This window comes from Polistes dominula, unplaced genomic scaffold, assembly GCF_049000335.1.
Source record: "Polistes dominula isolate Pdom_NZ unplaced genomic scaffold, Pdom_raw_medaka contig_11, whole genome shotgun sequence".
Classification (NCBI taxonomy): Eukaryota; Metazoa; Arthropoda; class Insecta; order Hymenoptera; family Vespidae; genus Polistes; species Polistes dominula.
Window position 1 is genome coordinate 3,838,175 of NW_028301154.1, and position 21,115 is coordinate 3,859,289.

General features: G+C 26.1%; 1 protein-coding gene across 9 annotated transcripts; it reads left to right on the forward strand.

The window, feature by feature from the left end:
• Positions 1–125: 125 nt before the first annotated feature.
• Positions 126–16,294, forward strand: smg (sterile alpha motif domain containing protein 4 smaug). 9 transcript variants are annotated; one of them, XM_089178622.1, is made up of 10 exons: positions 126–566; positions 3,295–3,639; positions 3,725–4,040; positions 4,143–4,555; positions 4,650–4,760; positions 4,871–5,242; positions 5,333–5,492; positions 5,577–5,832; positions 6,085–6,331; positions 15,239–16,294. In XM_089178622.1, the coding sequence occupies exons 2-9, from the start codon at positions 3,426–3,428 to the stop codon at positions 6,283–6,285; spliced, it is 2,043 nt and encodes a 680-aa protein (XP_089034748.1). In that variant the 5' UTR covers positions 126–566; positions 3,295–3,425; the 3' UTR covers positions 6,286–6,331; positions 15,239–16,294. The 9 variants fall into 9 exon arrangements, with proteins under 9 accessions (XP_089034748.1, XP_089034743.1, XP_089034745.1 ...); XM_089178617.1 differs by lacking the exon at positions 15,239–16,294 and adding an exon at positions 1,799–1,875 and having other exon boundaries at positions 128–566; positions 6,085–6,379; XM_089178619.1 differs by lacking the exons at positions 126–566; positions 15,239–16,294 and adding an exon at positions 711–853 and having other exon boundaries at positions 6,085–6,379.
• Positions 16,295–21,115: the final 4,821 nt, after the last annotated feature.

A 21,115-nucleotide genomic window follows, 5' to 3' on the forward strand; every position in this document is an offset into this window, starting at 1 on the left:
TTAGACCTTATATATATATCTGTTTCTCTTATAGAATTTTAAATGTCGAACACACAGGGAAATGCAGGAAGAATAAAATTCAAAAAGTTTTAAACCCGCCAAAATTTTGATTGGTTGAACCCATATAATTTATCAACCAATCAGATGACAGGTATTCATACGGTCGACGAACTTTGGATGTACGAACCGCACCCGTAGCGTTCTATGATTGGCTGATAACAAGTGACATATGATAACCAATGAAAGAAGTCATAGAGTCGTCGAGTTTCGATCACGACAACGAACCAGTGTGGTCACGTAGGCCGACAGTATCGCATGTGGTCGATTAATGTTTCGAATCAACGCTGAGTAGTTGAAAGAACGACGAAAAAAAGAAGAAGAAGTAGAGGAAGAAGAAAAACAAACAAATAAGAAGAAACATGTTATAAAATCCGCGTTGTTTAGTTCAATTTCTTCGTTCGTTCTGTTGTATCGCGCGAAACGAGTTAATGCTGATACATAATAAACGCATGTAAAAGAAACGACCGATCATCGAGCTACTTGAACTAGGCAGAAAGAGTAACACGGTAATTTTAAACACACATTATGTTTATATATATAAAAATATATATATATATATATATATATATATATATATATATATATATATACACATATATATATAAATACAAATATATATTAGATTTGAGAACGAACTAAACGACAAACTGACAGCAGGAGTGTTAACACTGACAAGAGAATTCTCTCTCTCTCTGTTTGTCTCGTTTCGGGCTCAATGGCCGTATTACAAAAGAGTCGCCACCGAATGGAGAGTGGGGGAGAGGGTAGTGTTTAAACGAAAGAGGGGTGAAAAGTAAACTTACAGGATAATAAACATAAGAAAAAAATTATATTAATAACAATAATAATAATAATCTTAATAATAACGATCACACGGTAAGAACCCAAAAAGAAAAAACAGGAAAAAAAAGCATTTGAATTTTAAGTTTTGTCCTTTCTGAATGTGTGATCAGAAATATTAGAATAATAATACATAGAATAAACGTTTGATGGTTATTATAATTATAATGATGATGATGATGATGATTATTATTATTATTATTATTATTATGATAATAATTGTAGAGTTTAGCATTTCTCTCTTCTTTCTCCTCAACCCTCTTCTTCCTTTCCCGTCATCCCCTTCTCTTCTTATGTTTCTACACATCTATCTTCACCTACCATCAAAACTCTCTGCCCTTTGACTTTTACCACTCAAAATTCAGATTAGAAGGAACCTAAACTCTTGGGAAACGTTTTCTTAAACATATTAAAAGTGTAACTCGATCCGACATATTGCGCAAGTAAATAATAATACTATTTTAAATTTTCTTTTTCGGTTATTTATTGTTGTTATTATTATTACTATTGTTCTTAATATTTATTATATGTCAAGATTTTTGTTTCTTTTTCTCTTTTTTTTTTTTTTTTTACTTATTCTACAAAGAACCTTATATATATATATATATATATATATATATAATTAATAATTCAAGTCTGATTAAATTCATTTTCTAGTTACATTTTTTTCTAATAAGTTATTTTTCATAAATTTGAATAGTTTTTATTGGTCTTTTTTTTATTGGTGGGGGAGGGGAGAGAGTTTAATGGAACAGAGAATAGAGAAGAGAGAAGAAGACAGAAATTGAAGTTAAATTGTAAAAAATTCCATATATGTATATAAGAAATTTATCTTATCGGTTGTGTGTATGTGAGTTTAAAAATTATGTGTATGTGTTTGTGTGTGTGTGTGTATTAGGGCGGTCTTAACGATGCCATTGCACCGCCGAACGCGGCTTCCCAGCAGGAAAGCTATAAATACACATGCATCGCGGGGTAAACAAACTTGACCTCAGTGGAATTCTTATCGGTGTATATCTTTGATGCGGAGTTAACTTCTTTATATACTTTTGTATATACTATATATATATATATATATAATATATAATAAAAACCTAAATTGTGTGAAAAATGCCAAGATTTACATGGTTAGCTTGTTAACAAATGTCAAATAGATCAGTGAAAGACCAAATATTTGGGTTTATTTTTATACATTAATATATTTCAAATATACACCAAACGATCATGTAAATCTTGACATTTTCCAATTTCATCTCATGTATATATATATATATATATATATTTTTTTTTCTCTTTTAAGGTTATGTCGTATTCCGTTTTCTTTTTCTAGTTTATTATCTTGTGTTCTATAATTTTAAAATAATATAATTAAAGTGAAACAGTGTATCTTTCTATATATATATATATATATTATTGTTATGTGTGTGTATGTGTGTCTACCGATTTGAACTTCCAAGCTTAAAGTTCGTCACAGGGTATAAATATATTTACTTTTTTCTTTTTAAGTATTCCCTCTCTCTCTTTCTCTCTCTCCCTTTTTCTCACTCCCTTCCCCTTCTTTATCTCCCTTCTCTTTTTCTCACTCCCTCTCTCCCTTTCTCTTTCTTTGTCTCTCACTCACATGCACATTCTCTGTCTCTCTCTTTTTCTATGTATATCTTTCTCTTTCTCTCTACTTGTTCTTTTTTCTTTTCTTAGAACGCATATATATATATATATATATATATATATATATATATATATATATATCTATGTATACATGATTGTGTTAGGGTGGAACTGTGTTTTAAAGTATTGCGTTTATCCGGCTCTGACCTTTTTTTTTTTATTCAAACCGATATGTTCTCTTAACGTTAGGAAGTATATAGAAAGTTTAAAACGATGCTTTTGGACATACAGTCGAACAACTGACCTTCCTCAACGTTTATGAATTGTCATTTATAACAACCGGGAGATATATTCTTACTCGGTAAATTCATTTTTTTAACTTCTTTTTAATGTTTTATTTTTGTTCTAATAGGCTTTATTAACGTTTTCGTTTTGATTGTATAATCAGAGTGTTTAAATCGACACTGTTGTCGACGATTCGTTGTTATTTTTAGGCAATCACAATTTTGGTCTCCTTTTATTTTCTTGTTTTTGACTTTTAAAGGTTAAGAATTCAGTGCTCCCCTTATTTGGCTTGTAATATTCAGAAAGGATGTAATAGATATATATATATATATATATATATATATATATATATATATATATATATATATATATATATATATATATATATATATATATATATATATATATATATATTTATATTTATATATAATATGGTGACTAATTTTTGTAATCTCAAGTATACAATTTTGATCTTACATATTGTTTTTGTATTTTTGCTAGAGAGTAACTCTTGGAAGAGGAAAGATTTTAATTAAAGGTTCATATAACCTCTTCTCGGAAAGACTTAAACAGCAACTTCTTGGATGTGATGGTAGACGTTCTATAAGTTATATCAATAAGTGTGATATAAAATGAAGTGGTCAACGGGTGCTCTGTTTTGTGAACAAGTTGGTGATCTTACTCGGGTATTCTCTCAGTGGAATGAGTGCGAACAAACTGTGGTACTTTATGCTCTACTACGTCGTATACCAGCTGCTCAAGCTAGATTTCTAGCACACGCCATACAACATTCTCTTCATGCTGTTTCTGATTTAGATACTCTAGAATTGAATGCTAATAATCCAGGTAATCAATTACTAAGATTGTATTTGTGCTAAAATTGATATTATATTTTATTAGTAAAAAACTAAAGAAAATTTGAAAATTGTAGCTTTCATTGGTTCGTTACTCTCTGAATCTACCGATGTTGCCATCAATCAACTTTTAACACATCTCCCGCTTTTAAGGCCTGGGAATATAGAGTGCAAACAATGTTATCTTGTTGCAATACCTGAATTAGTTAGTCATTGCGTGAGCACAGGTCAATTCACTGAGCAAACTCAACAGTTGCTAAGTTACACATTAATTCATCCTGCTATAACTAGTCAAGATAGACGTTCACTAACACAATGGCTAAAACATCTCGAAGAGCGTATCAGTGGTACTACAATTCCTAATCTTGAAGAATATACAAGCACCACGACAAGGTGAATAATAATATGAATTATTGGATATGATCGTATATGCTTTAAGTTTAGATTTTAATAATGTAATAAATATCTATATTTGGACAATATTTTACATTAAAGGTGGGATAATGTGTGGAATAGGAATTCTAAACAGCAGCAACAACAGCAGCAGCAGCAACAACAGCAGCAGCAGCAGCAACAACAACAGCAACAACAGCAGCAGCAACAACAACAGCAACAACAGCAGCAGCAACAACAACAACAGCAGCAACAGCAGCAACAACAACAGCAACAACAACAACAACAACAACAGCAACAACAATCAAATGAACAAACACATTTGTTTGGCACACAGCCAAGTACCACATTTAATCTACAATTTCCTCCTCCTGTAACTCGTCAACGTCGTTCAAATAGTTTGACTCCACCAGATGCATCAGCACATCATCTTGAAGTCGTCGATCGTACCAATAACGCTAATAACTCCACAAGACACAAACCACGCAGTTTTAGTATTTCCATAGATCATACCAGTTAGTTTAATAATGAATTTAATATTTTTAATCATTCATACTATTATATTGAATTGAATAAGAAAATGTAATAATATTGTTTCTCTTTTTGTAGATAGTCTAATAGGTTTAAGTCCTCTCAGTCCGCAGAGTTCTTGTGCAAGCAGTGGTAGCGAGGGTCGTTTAGATGAAGCTTCTAATCGTACATTGGCAAGTGGAATGAAAGGTATATATTAACAAAAATATATATCTTTTATTACACCATTATATGCCGATGAATTTAAACCAAAAAATAGATTCAACTAATTGAATTTATTAAAAATATTTCAAACGTAGATGTACCATCATGGCTTAAAACGTTACGTCTCCACAAATACAGTTACTTGTTCGCTACACTAAGCTATGAAGAAATGTTACAACTAACTGAAGATCAATTAGCTGAACAAGGTGTAACGAAAGGAGCAAGACATAAGTTAGCTTTATCCATTGCTAAATTGCAACAACGTTATACGACTTTAGTTAACTTAGAAAAGGATCTTTTGCAACCAACTCGAGATGGTACGCAAGGTACTTCATTTTCTCAAGGGCCAATACTGCTTGTCAATACTCTTGACGAATTGAAAACCATATTAGCGACACCATTAAAACCAAGTCAGGAAAGTGATCCTCAGGATATACCTACACAATTTACTAAAGTACTTGGAAAACGTAAGCTAATTTCTTTGATCTTTTTTTTTTTTTGTTGGTTCCCTTTATTTGTATTTAATATTTTTCAAAATCGTTAAACCATTTTTATAGTATGTAGCAGACTGGCGCTAGACAGCGTTGACGATGGTATTCTATGTGCATGCATTAATGTGTTAGAAAAGGTATTGCAACATGACTGCTTTACTCCAAATCAAAAGGAAAAAGTACAACAATGGCGTAGTAGACTTGGTAATCCACGACCAGTACCAAAGTATGAAATCTATTTAATATTCATTAAAATATATATATATGTACGTAATAATTATTGTATTAATTGTAATCGTTTGAATTTTAGATGGCAATATAGTAATTACGGATATAATAATCGAAGATTTTGCAATCTTCAACAACACAATAGAAAACCGAGTTTAAATTTAAATCATATTCATAATACTCACTCACATAATTCTTTTGCCATTAGTCCACATAGAAATAGTATATCGACACCTTACAACATACAAAATAATCAGATTCAAACTATGAATCAGAATAACTTACGTCCAGTACATACGGCTGAGAAAAGACCTAGTTTACAAGAAAGCAGTTTAGAGGTATATATATATTTATTTATTTATTTATTTATTATTAATTATTTTTGTTCAAAGGTTTTAACTCTTTTGATATTACTAATAACTATGATCATTCAACGTTTTTGATGTTCACTTTGTTCAATAGAAATTCCATGAATATTCTGCTTGAATTTTCATTAATTTAAAAATGAATACAAAGAATATAACCCATAGTTAAAATTGATAGTTTTGTAAAGCAAAAATAATCTCAATTTGTATTTTGATTTATTATAGCAACTACAAAGAACGTTGCAACGAACATATAGTGCACCAAGAGATCATTTTCTTGGTCAAAGAGGAAACGGAGGTGGTGGAGGTGAAAATAATGGTAGAAATAATGGAGCAGAAACAACCGAGCCAGAAATAAATTTAAGCCTTGAAACTCTCTGCTTGAGAATGACCGAACAAGCTCTTGGTGGTTTTGGTGAAGCTTAAAAAGAAAAAACCATTTCTCCTTCGTGACTGTTTTATTGGACGTATAGTAAGTTTTATCTTTAAAAAAAAAAAAAAAAAAAAACAAAAAACAAAATACGATGATACAGAACAAAAGTTACACGTTAATAATACTTGTCCGATAAAAAATAATAATAACAGATTATTGCAAAAGGTAAAAAAAAGGGTTAGTGCAAGGTTGGGTGGTAAGAATAAAAGACTAAAATTATACTATGTATATGGTAAATTTTGAAAATGAATATAGGAAGAATGAAAAAAATGTGAATGAAACAAATTTGACTGGTCGAGATGATAATCACATGCGACATTAAAATATTTCATTGCGATAAGAATATATAAATATTAATATTATACTCTCACGCTTTAATAACATTACCAAATGATGATGATGATGATGATGATGATGATGATGGTGATGATGATGATAATGATGATAATGATGAAGATAAAGATGAAAGAGGAAAAAAATGAAAAAGAAAAAAAAAATGTTTGACAATTGAAAATGATCATGCAAAAATAGGACGAGATTGTATTTGAGTGACACGAAACATATAAATATATAAATATATATATATATATGTGTGTGTATGTAAATCATATTTTTTATTAAAAATCTGATGCAATTATACTGTTAAATGAGAAACTGACAGAATTTGGCGAGCCAAATGTTATTAGAAAGATAGATTCTTTCCTTGACTTGGCTGCATCTACAGAAATGAAGAAGAAGAATAAGAATGAAGAAAGAAGAATAAAATATATATATATATACACACATCTAAATAGAATTTTAAGAGAAAAACAGAATGAACGTAAGAAAGAAAGAAAACAAAGAAAAGAAGAGGAATGATGATAGAGCAAATATAAAATCGTATAAAATACAAAAAAAAATGAAAGATAGAAAGACAGAGATAGATAGAGAGATAGAGAGATAGAGAGAGAGAGAGAGAGAGAGAGAGAGAGAGAAAGAGAATGCACGAAGAAAGAAGAAAAGAAAAAAAAAATAAGAGTAAAATGAGAATGTAAAGAAGAATTCTGTCTTGAGATGTATGCAATATTATTTTTCTCGTGTTATCCATTTCAGGAAATGGAATTCGTCTGATTTTAAAACACAGGACATATTATAGTAATTGTAATGTAATTAATTATTATTATTACTATTATTATTATTAATATTATTTTTTGTTTTATTTTATTTTATATATAATAATTATTATTAATAAGTTTTTTTTTCTTTTTTTTTTTTTTCTTTTTAAACAAATATTGACTGATTTTACTTTATTTTATTGTAATTATTACTGCTATCATTATAAATACTATTTACTATATTACTATTATTACTATCGACACTATTATCACTACTATTGCTATTACTATTCTATTACAACACATAACTATACTATACTATATCTATTACTACTACTACTACTACTACTACTATTCTATTACTAAAACAACTATATCTATACTACATCTATTACTACTATTACTACTGCTACTACTACTACTACTACTACTACTGTACTATTGCTATTGCTATACTATGACTATTGCTATTATTATTACTATTAATGCTAAATACTACTACCAACTGTTGTTATTAACAATATTCTGTTTCTAAAGAGAGAAATAGAGGAAAAGAACAAAAAAAAAAAGCAAAGCAAAGCAAAGCAAAAATATACTTAAAGAATAAGGCTCATATTATATTATAATTATTGAGCTTTATATATATATATATATATATATATATAAATTATACATACATCTCTCTTTTCTCTACATACACGCATCTATGTATATATAAATATGAGTAAAGAGAGAGAGATAGAGAGAGAAGAAGAAAAATAAAAATAATAAACTATATGTTCGCGCAAAGCGCAATAAAACGAAAAATAATAATTGAAAAGAAAGAAAAAGGAAAAGAAAATATAAAAAAAAAAAAAAAAAAAAAAAAAGAAAGGAAATATGTATAATAATTCGCGTGTATGCTTTCATAAATTTGCGCGTAGCAAGAGATCTCGTGGAATTCCTAAGTAATATTTGTACTGACTGTTATATTTTTCTTATTTTAAACAAACAAACAAAAAACAAAATGATACAAAAAAAGAAACAAAAAATGAAATCGAGTTAAGAAAAAAGAATAAGAATAAAAAAAAAAGAAAAGAAGTAAAAATGAAAGAAAGAGATGTAGATAAAGAAGAAGAAGAAGAAGAAGTGTTTTGTAGACTTTCGCGGGTTAGTATTACAAAAATAATAATAATAATAATAATAATAATAATAAGGCCTTAATCAATTAAAATAATGACAAGTAAAAATACAGATGATAAAATGATTAGATGAGATGAGATAAGATAGGATAAGATGAGATAGGATGAGATGAGATAGGATGAGATGAGATAGGATGAGATGAGATAGGATGAGATGAGATGAGATGAGATGAGATAAGATAAGATGAGATGAGATAAGATAAGATGAGATGAGATAGGATGAGATGAGATAGGATGAGATGAGATGAGATGAGATGAAATGAGATAAGATGAGATAAGATGAGATAAGATGAGATAAGATGAAATGAGATAAGATGAAATGAGATGAGATGAGATAGGATGAAATGAGATGAGATGAGATGAGATGATGAAGATTAGGCTAATGTAATAAACGATTAGAATGATGAAGATGTTTTTCTTGTATGTATGCATGTGGAGAAAGTAATATTAATTAAAGGAGAAAGGAGAAAAAGGAGGAAGGAGGATTAGGAAAGGAGGAGGAGGAGGAGGAGAATGAAGAAAAAAAAGAAAAGATAATATCTATATATGATATAGAAAAAAAGAAAAAAAAGAAGGAATATTCTTTTTCATGCAGTGTTGACATCGAAATTTGTGGCTTTAAATTAATAAGCATACAGAGAAAAAACAAACAATATATTATTATTATTATTATTATTATTATTATTATTATTATTATTATTATTATTATTATTATTTTACTGTATATATTATGATTATGATTATTATATCATTATACTACTTACGATTTATGACTACAATAATTATAATTATAATTTGTGCTAATTATTATTATTATTATTATTGTTATTATTATTATTATTAATACGTATTTCTTTTTTAAATATTGAAGGAAAATAATAATAATAATAAAAAAAACAAAAAAATGAAGGATTATAAATTACATCATCATCACTTCAGCATAAATATTTTGTTTTTCTCATTGTTGCTTAGAAGACAATGTTATATTAAACGATGGATAAAAGAATGAACATAAAACGTATTAGAATAAAGTATAATAATAATAATAAATGAAAAAAGAAAAAAAAACATGAAAAAAAAGACGAAGAAGAGTAAGCTTGAAAAATAAAGAAAAAAAGAAAGAAAGAAAAAAAAAAGAAGAAATACGAAAGCCAAGAAAGAAGGAGACTTTGAAAGAAGACAAAATTAATAATGATAATTAATTTAAAAGAAAAAGAAAAAAAAAGAAAAAAAAGATTGTCGACTGATGATGGAGAGAAGTAGGTGAGAAAAATTAACAAAAAAAAAAAAAAAAAAAAAATTAAAAATTAAAAAAATAAGAAAAACTTTAAAAAATAAACAGACAAAAGAAGAAGAAGAAAAAAAAAAGAAATTAATTAATTAATTAAATCAAAGACTGACTATTTCACGTGTCTCCTTTTTTGAAAGAAGAGAGAGAGTACACGTGAATGAAACAATTGGAAAAGACTGTGTAACGAAAAATAAGTAAGAAAAAGGAAGAAAAGAAAAAACAAAAAAAAGAAAGAAAAAGAAACTTAACTTAAAGAAGACGAAGAAGAAGAAGAAGATAAAATGAATAATGAATTTTGTCAAAGTAAAATAAAATATTTAAAAGTTAGAAATTAGTCAAATGTGTATGTGTGTGCGTGTGTGAGAGGAAAATAAATAACACGAAGAGAGAGTGAGAGAGAGAGAGAGAGAGAGAGAGAGAGAGAGAAAGATATGAAAAAAATAACGTTGGTAAATGAAATGATAAAATAATAGTTGTATGCTAGAAAACGTACACACAAACACACATAACATTATATATATATATATATCCACATATATATGTATATATATTATTATCATTATTATTATTATTATATTATTATTATTATATTATTATTATTATTATTATGATTATCATTATAATTAAAGGATAAAAAAAGAAAAGTACGTACAAGGCCACGTGGTGATTTAAAACAAAGTTTAATAGAAAGATATAGAGAAAGAGTAATTAAATAAAAAGGAAAAAAAAAGAAGAAAAAGGAAGAAAGGAATAATTAAATAAATAAATAAATAAATAAAACGAGTTATCCTGCCAGTAAATAACCGAACTGCCCTTGTGTATGCATATGACTCTTCACGTGCACGACAAATGATAATTGCAAGTGCTAGAACTTACTAATTACGTTGTAGAGATCAATTTAAAAGAAAAAAAAAGAAAAAAGAAAAATTAATAATAAAATAAAATAAAACATAGAAGAAGATACATGCAACAATAGTGATAGCTAATAGAAATAGAGATTAGATAACAAAAAAAAATAAAATAAAATAAAATAAAAGAACAACACGTGTGAACAAATTATTCGACACGACCGATGACTTTTAATTTAATTTTAATCGACTCATAAAATAAATATTCTATCGAATAGAATATTTGAATAATAATGTGCAAGAGAAAATAAGATTGACTTGTAGAGAGAAAAATAGGAAATAGGAAAATGAGCAATAGAGAAATAAAAAAAGAAAAGACAGAGAAAGAGAGAGTGGAAATGATCAAAAGCTAGTCAAACCAATATGTTTTTTTTATTTCCGCTAATCATATATATACATAATTATTAATTATACGTTACCCTCTGCATCGAACCAGATATATATTTGCGTATGCACACACAAACAAACACACAGAGACAGACATACCACACAGAAGAACACACTCATATACATATAAATATAAATACATACACAAACATATATATATATATATATATATATATATATATATTTACGTTTACATGCATCACATAATTTTTCATGCAATGAAAAAGCAAAGTTATATATATATATATATAAAAAAAAAGAAGAAAAAGAAAATAAGAAAATAAATGAGTGAACGAAATAATAGATAAATATGTATATTTACATATTGTGACAAGTATGTATACGTATTTATTTATTTGATAAAAAGAAAGAGAGAGAGAGAGAGAGAGAAAGAAAGAAAGAAAGAAAGAAAGAAAGTAAGAAAGTAAGAAGAGACCCTAATAGCACAAAATATTGAAAAATATTGAATACATGTGTAATTAATATTAAAAGGACATTAAAATAGAATGTATGCATAAGAGCATGTGTGTGTGTGAAAGAGAGAGAGAGAGAGAGAGAGAGATTGGGTGTATAAATAAGATGATGAGAGAAAAAATAAAACTTTGTTGATTATTATTATTGAAAAGGACATTAAATCTCTTTTTAATATTAATTACACATGTATTCAATATTTTTCAATATTTTGTGCTATTAGGGAGGAGAGAGTGAGAGAGACTGTGCTGTGCAAATGATATATATTCAGTTGGATAAAAGTTATAAATAAAATTATTATTTTGATTTTTCTTTATAGTCAAAATATTAACTAAAGACTGTTTGTTAATTGATTTTGTTATATTTTTATTTTTTAAGATCTTTGTCTCTTTTTTTTCTTGTCAATTAGTATTGCTGTTTAAATTTCATAATAGAATTTCTTTTAAGTGAATAAAGGAAAAAGATATGATTTAAGAAAAAGGCAAGACCTAAAAGGTAGTCGAATGATTATTATTGACAAGTGTGCTTGTGTTTTTGTATGAAAGAGAAAGAGAAAGAGAAACAGACAAAAGAAAATGAACGTTTTATGAATGAAACTTCTTGTACGAAAGAGAAACAGACAAAAGAAAATGAACGTTTTATGAATGAAACTTCTTGTACGAAAGAGAAACAGACAAAAGAAAATGAACGTTTTATGAATGAAACTTCTTGTACGAAAGAGAAACAGACAAAAGAAAATGAACGTTTTATGAATGAAACTTCTTGTACGAAAGAGAGAGAGACAAAAGAAAATGAACGTTTTATGAATGAAACTTGTACGAAAGAGAGAGAGAGAGAGAGAGAGAGAAAGACAAATATAATTCAAGTGTTGTATAAATGAGATTAAGAAAGATAGAAAAATAGAATGTATGCATAAGAACATGTGTGTGTGAAAGAGAGAGAGGAAGAGTGAGAAAGAGAGAGAGAGAGAGAGAGAGAGAGAGATTGGGTGTATAAACAAGGAGATGAGAGAAAAAGTAAAATTTTGTTGATTATTGTTATTGAAAAATTGCAAACAAATCATCACTTTTCATTTTTCTTTATATCTTTTTGGTTCACCCTTTAACGATACTACTTTCATCATAGAGAAAAAGAAAGACAGAAATTGAATTGTACTTATTGTGATAATAGTTTGTTGTTTATAACGTGTGATAACAAATATTTGACTTTAATTTTCTTTTTTTTTTTTTTGTAATCCTCTCTCACCGGTGGCACTTGACGAACAAAAAAAAAAAAAAAAGAAAACAAATATAAAGCAAATTAAATTAAATTAAATTAAATTAAATTAAATTAAATTAAATTAAATTAAAAAGTAAATTAAATAATTATTGTAATATTGATAAGTGGAATATATAATTTAAAAAAAAAAAAAAAAAAAAAAAAGACAACAAACAAAACAAATTGCACATGAGAACATGAGACTTTATAAAATATAATTATAATACTGTGAATGATGAAGTAATGATTAAGTAATGATGAAGTTATGATGAAGCTATGATGAAGTTATGATGAAGTTATGATGAAGTTATGATGAAAGAAGAAAGAGAGAAAAAACAAACAAATACAATATAGGAAAATCCTGACCAGTTTATTCATCACTATTATAATTATTATTATTATTATTATTATTATTAGTTACTATTATTTTCTTAATATTATTATTATAAGCACATATAAAAAAAATATATATATATATACATATATACATACATACACATGCATATACAAAACTGTTGTAATAAGATAAACATTTTGAATTTCCCGCGTAAATTGGAAACAAACTAACAACTGTCTCTTTTATCTTCTTCTTTTTCTTCTTCTTCTTCTTCTTCTTCTTACAGTTTTTCTTCTAATATATAAATATATATCACTATATTATTATTATTATTATTATTAATATAAATATGTTTTTCTTTTGATATTATTTTCAAAATAATGTTATTAATTGTAAGCCGACATTTTTACGCGGGGAGTTTGAACTTTTCTTATATGTGCGTGATTTTGATTTTCGTTTTTTCTTATATACATATATATATATATATATAATATATATATATATATTTGGTAAATAGTAATATATGATGAGTTTGGTATATGATACTAGGGTAATATATATATATGTATATATATGTATATAAAGTAATTGATTTGTTTTGAATAGACACTTTGACAAATTGAAATTATCCACCAATACCACGTTTGTTGACTAGACAATAGATAAACTATTAGGAAAAAGTTAAACGAGAATCTGAGCGTGCACGTTTAAAATAATTTAAAAAGGATGTGTTTGTTTCTTTTTATATATATAAAACAAAAACATAAAAAACCAATTTTGTCTGTCCAATTGAAATAATACAGAAGAGATTAGAATAGGAAAGAAAAAGAGAAAGAGAAAGAAAAAGAAAGGAAAAGAAAAGAAAAAAGAAAAGAAATTGAAAGTTGTGTAATAAGAGATAATAATAGTAATAATAGCGGTCTTTCGTAAAAAAAAAAAAACAAACTTAATTTCACATACAACGTAAATGAAAAAATAAAAATATAAAATAAACAATTGAAGTCGTAGTAAAACAAAAAAGTAAACAAAATACAAATGAATAAAAACAAAATGTGTAATAGATGCAGCAGCAGCAGCAGTAAAAAATTAAAACAACAAATAAATAAGAAACGCGTGTGCCTGGTTTTTTTTATTAAATTAAATTAAATTAAATATAAATTAAATTAAATTAAATTAAAAAAGTAAAAAACATAACCGAGCATTTAATTGAACAAAAGATTTTGTAATAAAGTTTTTTTTTTCAATTCAAAGGAAATATTTATAATTTTGTCATTTGATTTTTTGATACAATTATTCTGATGAAATGAAAATAGAATATGAAAAAGAAAAGAAAAGAAAAGAAAAGAAAAGAAAAAAGAAAAGAAAAGAAAACAAATTAAAGGAATAAAAATTTAATATATATATATATATATAATATATAAAAAGTGTATGAATAATATATGAATGAGAATTGATTTTATTTATTCTTTTTGATATATTGGATTGGCAAAAAAGTAATTTCATTTTTCAAGTGTGAAATAAAACTCTATTTTTTTTATACAAAAAAAATGAACTTTAAATTTTATGAATTTTCTATAGAAAAAAAAATGAACTTAAAATTTTATCATCTGAATTTTATTAAACTTTCTATAGAAAAAATGAACTTAAAATTTAATGAACTAAATTTTATTAATTTTCTATACACAAGATGAACTCTTTTTAAATTAAATGAACTGAATTTTATTAAACATTCTATACAAAAAGTGAACATTAAATTAAACTAAAAAAATTTCACCATTACAAAAAAAAAAAAAAATTAAACAAACATAAGACTATTTTTATTGGTGCATGCCAAAATTACTTTCTTGCTAATCCAATGTATGATGTTAATATTATAATTATAATAATAATAATAATAATTGTTATTATTTTCTTTTTTCTTTTCTCTCTCTCAAAATATTATATATGTATATGTAATATTTAAATTATAATAATACTAATAATTCGACGATTATAATTTTTGAACGTTTGTTATATATAGATTGTGAGTAAATGCAGCTGAAACAGATTTTTTTATTAACAATGACGAAACCCCATATAGAAAAGAAATAAATAAATAAATAAATAAATAAATAAATGAATAAATGAATAGGGGCATAAGTGTAAGACGATGACGACGATTTGCTGAGTTTTCAATTGAATAATATTATTGATGATGATGATGAAGATGATGATAATAATTATAATTATAATAAAATAAAATAAAAAACGAAGCAAATCGTATATTATTAGAAATGATAAGAGATAGGAAAAAGATAGAGATAATAATAATAATACTAAAAAAAAAAACAAAACAAAACAAAACAAAAAAATTACAAAAAATCAGAAAAGAAAGTAAGAATGAGGAATGAATTATTGATGAAATGCACATAAAAAAAGGAGAGAGAGAGAGATAGAGAGAGAGAGAGAGGAGATGCGATTTTGAAACAATAATATGAATAAATAAATAAAATATGAAAAATAATAAGAAATAAGATAATAGAGGTAAAGATAGAAAACGCATCAGACACACTGCACAGATATATACGACCGATGGATGATATAATTATTTACACATGGTTTTAAGAATTTGTAGTCTGTCGTAGGAAGATATTTGATGATCATCCTTGTTGCAAAATGGTTCTTCTAGTATCTAGGATTAAATAAGACGCGAAATGTATCTTTTTTCGATTACCAAGAGTGCTAGCTGAGAAAACGTTTTTTAGTCACATAAGCTGGGCAACTTGTAAAAATGCAATTTTTGTACTGTTATAAAGAAAGAGAAAAAAAAGAAATAAAAAAAAAAAAAATTGAAAAGAACAAAAAAATAATAAATAATAATAACGATAATGATGATAAGTTAAATTATTATCATTAAATAATAATTATAATAATAAACACAAGACGACGAAAAGAAGGTACACACTGAGACGTTGTAGAGCACGAAAGAGCATTTTTTCAATAAAAGATTTTTCATACACAAAACGTGAGACCTAGGATAATAATAATAAATTTCAAATAAAAAATAACAGAAATAAATGAAAAGAAAAAAATAAAACAATGCGAAAAATATATATCATTTTTTTCCCCACCTCCTTTTCAACCCAAACACAATAACAACAACATCGTTTTCATACGAAAGTATTTTTTTTTTTTTTATTAAAGAACAAGGTTTTCTTTTCTTTTACATTTTCATTAAATAAATAAATAAATAAGAGTAAATAAAAAAAAACTTACCTTTGAAATTAAAAAATATAAATGTAATAATTATTGTTACTTAATATTATTAATTCATTATTAATTAATGAGGGAACATTTTTATATTATTATTATTTTTCAAATGAAATAATAATTATATTTATATATATTTTAGAAATAATAATTATAAACAAATAATTTTTTTATGCAGCTTTCTAAATAGCATTTATTTTCATTACTTTTTTTTTTTTTTCATTTTTTTTTCTTCTTTTCCATTTGAATTCGCGCTCGACTTAAAGACATTTGTGCATAATTTCAACGGTGATGAAAGAAGTATACAAGTGGGAATATATATCGATATATTGTCATCCTTCAAGTGAAATATGATTTGTTTTTTTTTTGTTTTACTTCTTTTTTTTTTCCTTAAAATTAAGATCTATACGTATATATATATATATATTTTTATTTATTTATTTTTGTCAAATATCTGCAGATCGGTGATGCTTAATTACAATTTATTCTCGTTTAATATACAATTTGATATTTTCACTGAATTTCATGATTTCAAGAATATATTATCGAAATCATCATTATAATAATGCTTAGCAACAGGTATTTTTCATTTTAGAACTATACTTTTTTTTTATATATATTTCTTTCTCTTTCTTTATTACCGACTCTATCTATAGAAATGTATTTTTTATATTTAATCTATCATGGATAATATCATTTTCTACATTGCCGACAGATAGTATATCGTCGTCGATAAGTTACCGACAGTAGTTATATTAGAAGTAATTGAATAATTTTATCATATATGTATATGTATATATATATATATATATATATACATCTATATATATTTATATTTTTAATAATTTCGAGAAAAAAGAAAAAGATTATAATAATTCTTTCGCGTTATACATCCCAACTGCAAATATTTGACATTATTTGATACTAATGCACATATGAAATCTTTTTTAAGTATAATCAATAAATACGTTTTTTAATATGATGATCGAATAAATTCTTCTCTCTTTCAGAGAAGAGTAGTTTTTTTTTCTTTTTTTTTTTTTTTTGATGATGTGTTATACACAACACACAGTTTGAAATATGCCTGTCGTCAGTAAGTAACGCTAATATATTATTATCGCGGAATTCGTGTATTTTTTCTCTTTTTTTTTTATTATTATTATTATTATTATTATTATTATTATTGTTATAATTATTAATTGGGTTTTTTTTTATTCTTCCGTATCTAATACGCATACGAATTACAATGAAAGTCTTATTTCATAATGTCGTACGAAGTAATTCGAAAAATTCTATTCATTCTTTTCACCCCTCCCCCTCCCCCTCTAATCGCCACCCCATTCTCCATTTTTCTTTTCATTATCTTATTTTCTGTGTTTTATTTTTTATTCTTTTTTTTTTCAATCATACTATTATAATATTACTCTCTCTCTCTCTCTCTCTCTCTCTCTCACTCTCTCTCTCTCACTTTTCTTTCATTCTTTTTCTTATCCCTTTTTTAAACTCCTTTTTCGTCGTGTTTCTTTCAATATTTTATTCCTTATTTATCGTCCATAATTTTGTTTTTTTCACGATTAATAAGGCGCTATAAAATAATAATAAATACTTATCGTCTAAACGTGGGTGTGGTTTTTTGTGTTAATATTTTCTATGAGCGTGGGTATGTGTGTGTGTGTTTTTTTTTTCGAAAATGCAAAGGATGAGAAAATGAGTGTGTCTCCTTTTTTTCAATTGCCATCATTTTTAACAGACAACACCGTGTCCAATGTATATATATATATATACTTAAACTATTATAATAATTAAGTGAATTTTTTGTGTGTTTCATTTTATAATATATAAACATTGATTATTCCTTTCTTTTCTCTTGCACACTTTCATTTCCATTTACATATATCTATGTCTCTCTCTCTCTCTCTCTCTCTCGCTCACTAACACAAAAAAAAACATTCATACACATATTCATCATTCTCTATACGTACATATATACACAAAAATATGCGCGCTACACATATAATTCCTTAATTTGTAAAGTTTCTTTTTTGCCCGACAAGCTAACAATGGCATGTTTACGTTACGTGAAGATTTTTTTTTTTTTCATTGTGTCACGCACACAATATTATTTTTAATGCGACGATAAAAATTTAGAAATGTCTTTTATAAGACAAAACGTAACTTCAAGTCGTCACAAATGAAAGACAAAATTTATGTTTTATATCATTTAATTATGTTAATTTTTTGTTTGTTTCTATTTTCATTTTCATTTTCATTTTTTTGTTTATCCCCTTCGTATGCATTCCATGCGTTCCAATGTGTGTGCCTCTTTTATCATAAATTAAATTACATTGATAAGAGTTTTCAAATAAAAAAAAAAAAAAAAAAAAAAAAAAAAAAAAAGTAAAAAGTAAAAAAAAAGAAAAGAAAAAGGAAACTAAATAATAATAATAACAATAATAATAAGATTCAAACGCGACTTCCAAAGCGCGCGAACGTCAAGGCGCGAAATTTGAAATCCACTACGCTACGTTGACCATCATATCTCATTGTCGTTCCCACTGAAGATAATCGGTTTCTCTTTTTATTTTCTTCTTTTTTCTTTTTCTTTTCTGTTTCTTTTTTTTTTGAAATTCTTTTTTAACAAGATTTCTCTCACTAGTTTTTTAAACTTCATTTTTATTTACTTCATGGTATTTCTTTGGTTATGTATCATCATCTCGTTTATATTCACACGTATTATTAGAATACTATTTAAATTCGAATTTTTTAACATACACGTGTCATCTCATTTCTCATATATATATATATATATGTATATACTTATACGACGTAATTATCTTAAAAATAAGCTAAAACGAGAAATCGATTTAAAATCTTCTTTCATTTTCGATTTTCCTAAAATCGATATCGAAGAATACGTTAATTTAAATCTCGTTAGATTTCTAATCAATATATCTCTCTCTATGTATACATATATATATAATATATCTATATTTGTATGTGTGTGTGTGTGTATGTATGTAAATGAGTGTTTATATACTCCATTATTACATAGAGCTTTTAGAGCTTTTTTCTTTTTAACTAGCACATAATATGGCATTAAAAAAATTTACACATACTCCTAATGCATCATCTTAAATCGAATTGTATATATATATAGGTTTATGTACGCGTTGTGTTTGCATAAATGTATGTGTATATGAATGTTTTGTATATATATATATATATTAATATAATACTCGTAATTATCCATGCAATATTTTAATTTAATATTTTTTTTATATTTAAACAGGATGGAGTTTTTTATATATATATATAGTAGTAAACCTATCATTTATATATATATATATACTTACGCGAGTACCAACATACACACGCATATACACACTTAAAGAATTTCATTTAATGATCCGTTACCTTTGAATTTTTCTTTAACCCTTTTGTGTGTCATTTCACATTAGAATATTATAAATGGCATTTAATATATATATATATATATATATATATATATATGTGTGTGTGTGTGTGTGTGTATTCGTACACGTGTAAACAAACATTTGTTTTTTTTTTAAATACCCATTCGCGTGTATATATATATATATATATATATATGTGTGTGTTTATGTGAGTGTTTTTGTGTGCGTTTGTATGCGTGTGTATATTCTACGACAATTTACAATGAAATATACGATATCACATTTTGGTAACGGCTTAGAACCAAGCAACTTATCCGTTTTTAGCGGATTCGTTTATTTTTAAGCACATCGAAATAATCCTCGTCGTGTATTTCATACCGATAGGGGTTTAATTCGATATTTATTTTGTTTTGTTTTGTTTTCTTTTTTTGATTTTCTTTTTCTCTTCTTCTTTCATATACTTTCTTTTTCTCTCTTTTCCCTTGTTTTCTTTGTTCATCCTTTTCTTTTTTTTTTTTTAAATTGAATATTATTATACATATATCTTTTTAATTTGTTCGAATACTTGATCATCAATAATATTATAGTTCATTTAAAATATTAATTTTCAATTGATCACGAACTAACATCTATCATCATACACCACCTCCTCCATTTTCTTTTTCGATTAACTTTTTATTATTTTTCTTTGATATTAGAAAAAAAAGAAGAAGAAACGATTTCAAATTTTGCCGCCACTTTTCCGTTCCCATTCTCCACACGTTCCTTTGTTCAATTTTGTTCCACTTTGTATAATAAAAAAGGAAAACGAAAAATTCTGATCACGTGATCGTTAATTCAAAAAAATATTTGAACGTTAACAATATACAATTATTCGGTACAACATTCTCTTCTTTTTTTTTTTTCCACCAAATTATAAAAGAAATCATAAACAACGAAACGAAAAACGTGTAAATAAAATACAAGAAAAAAAAATAATAATAACTGAGGAACACAATTTCCGTTCGACTCTTGAAAAGAGGTGGGGTACTTTAAACAACAAATACAATCAACAAAAAACAAAAATCATCATTTTCATACCGCGTGGTAATTAAACCTACCCTGATTAAACCCATTTTCATTTTTCCTCTTCCCTTTTTAACACGTTGTGGCGCCACGTGAATACGAAAGATGAAAATGAAAAGATGAACGTCAGGCATTGGTGCCTGACGTGGCCTGAATTGACAGTTCAATGT

Coding starts and splice junctions, on each gene's coding strand:
- smg (XM_089178622.1), top strand. CDS start 3,426: ATGAAGTGGTCAACGGGTGCTCTGTTTTGTGAACAAGTTGGTGATCTT. Junction 4,041..4,142: donor TATACAAGCACCACGACAAG/GTGAATAATAAT, acceptor TTTACATTAAAG/GTGGGATAATGTGTGGAATA. Junction 5,243..5,332: donor TACTAAAGTACTTGGAAAAC/GTAAGCTAATTT, acceptor CCATTTTTATAG/TATGTAGCAGACTGGCGCTA.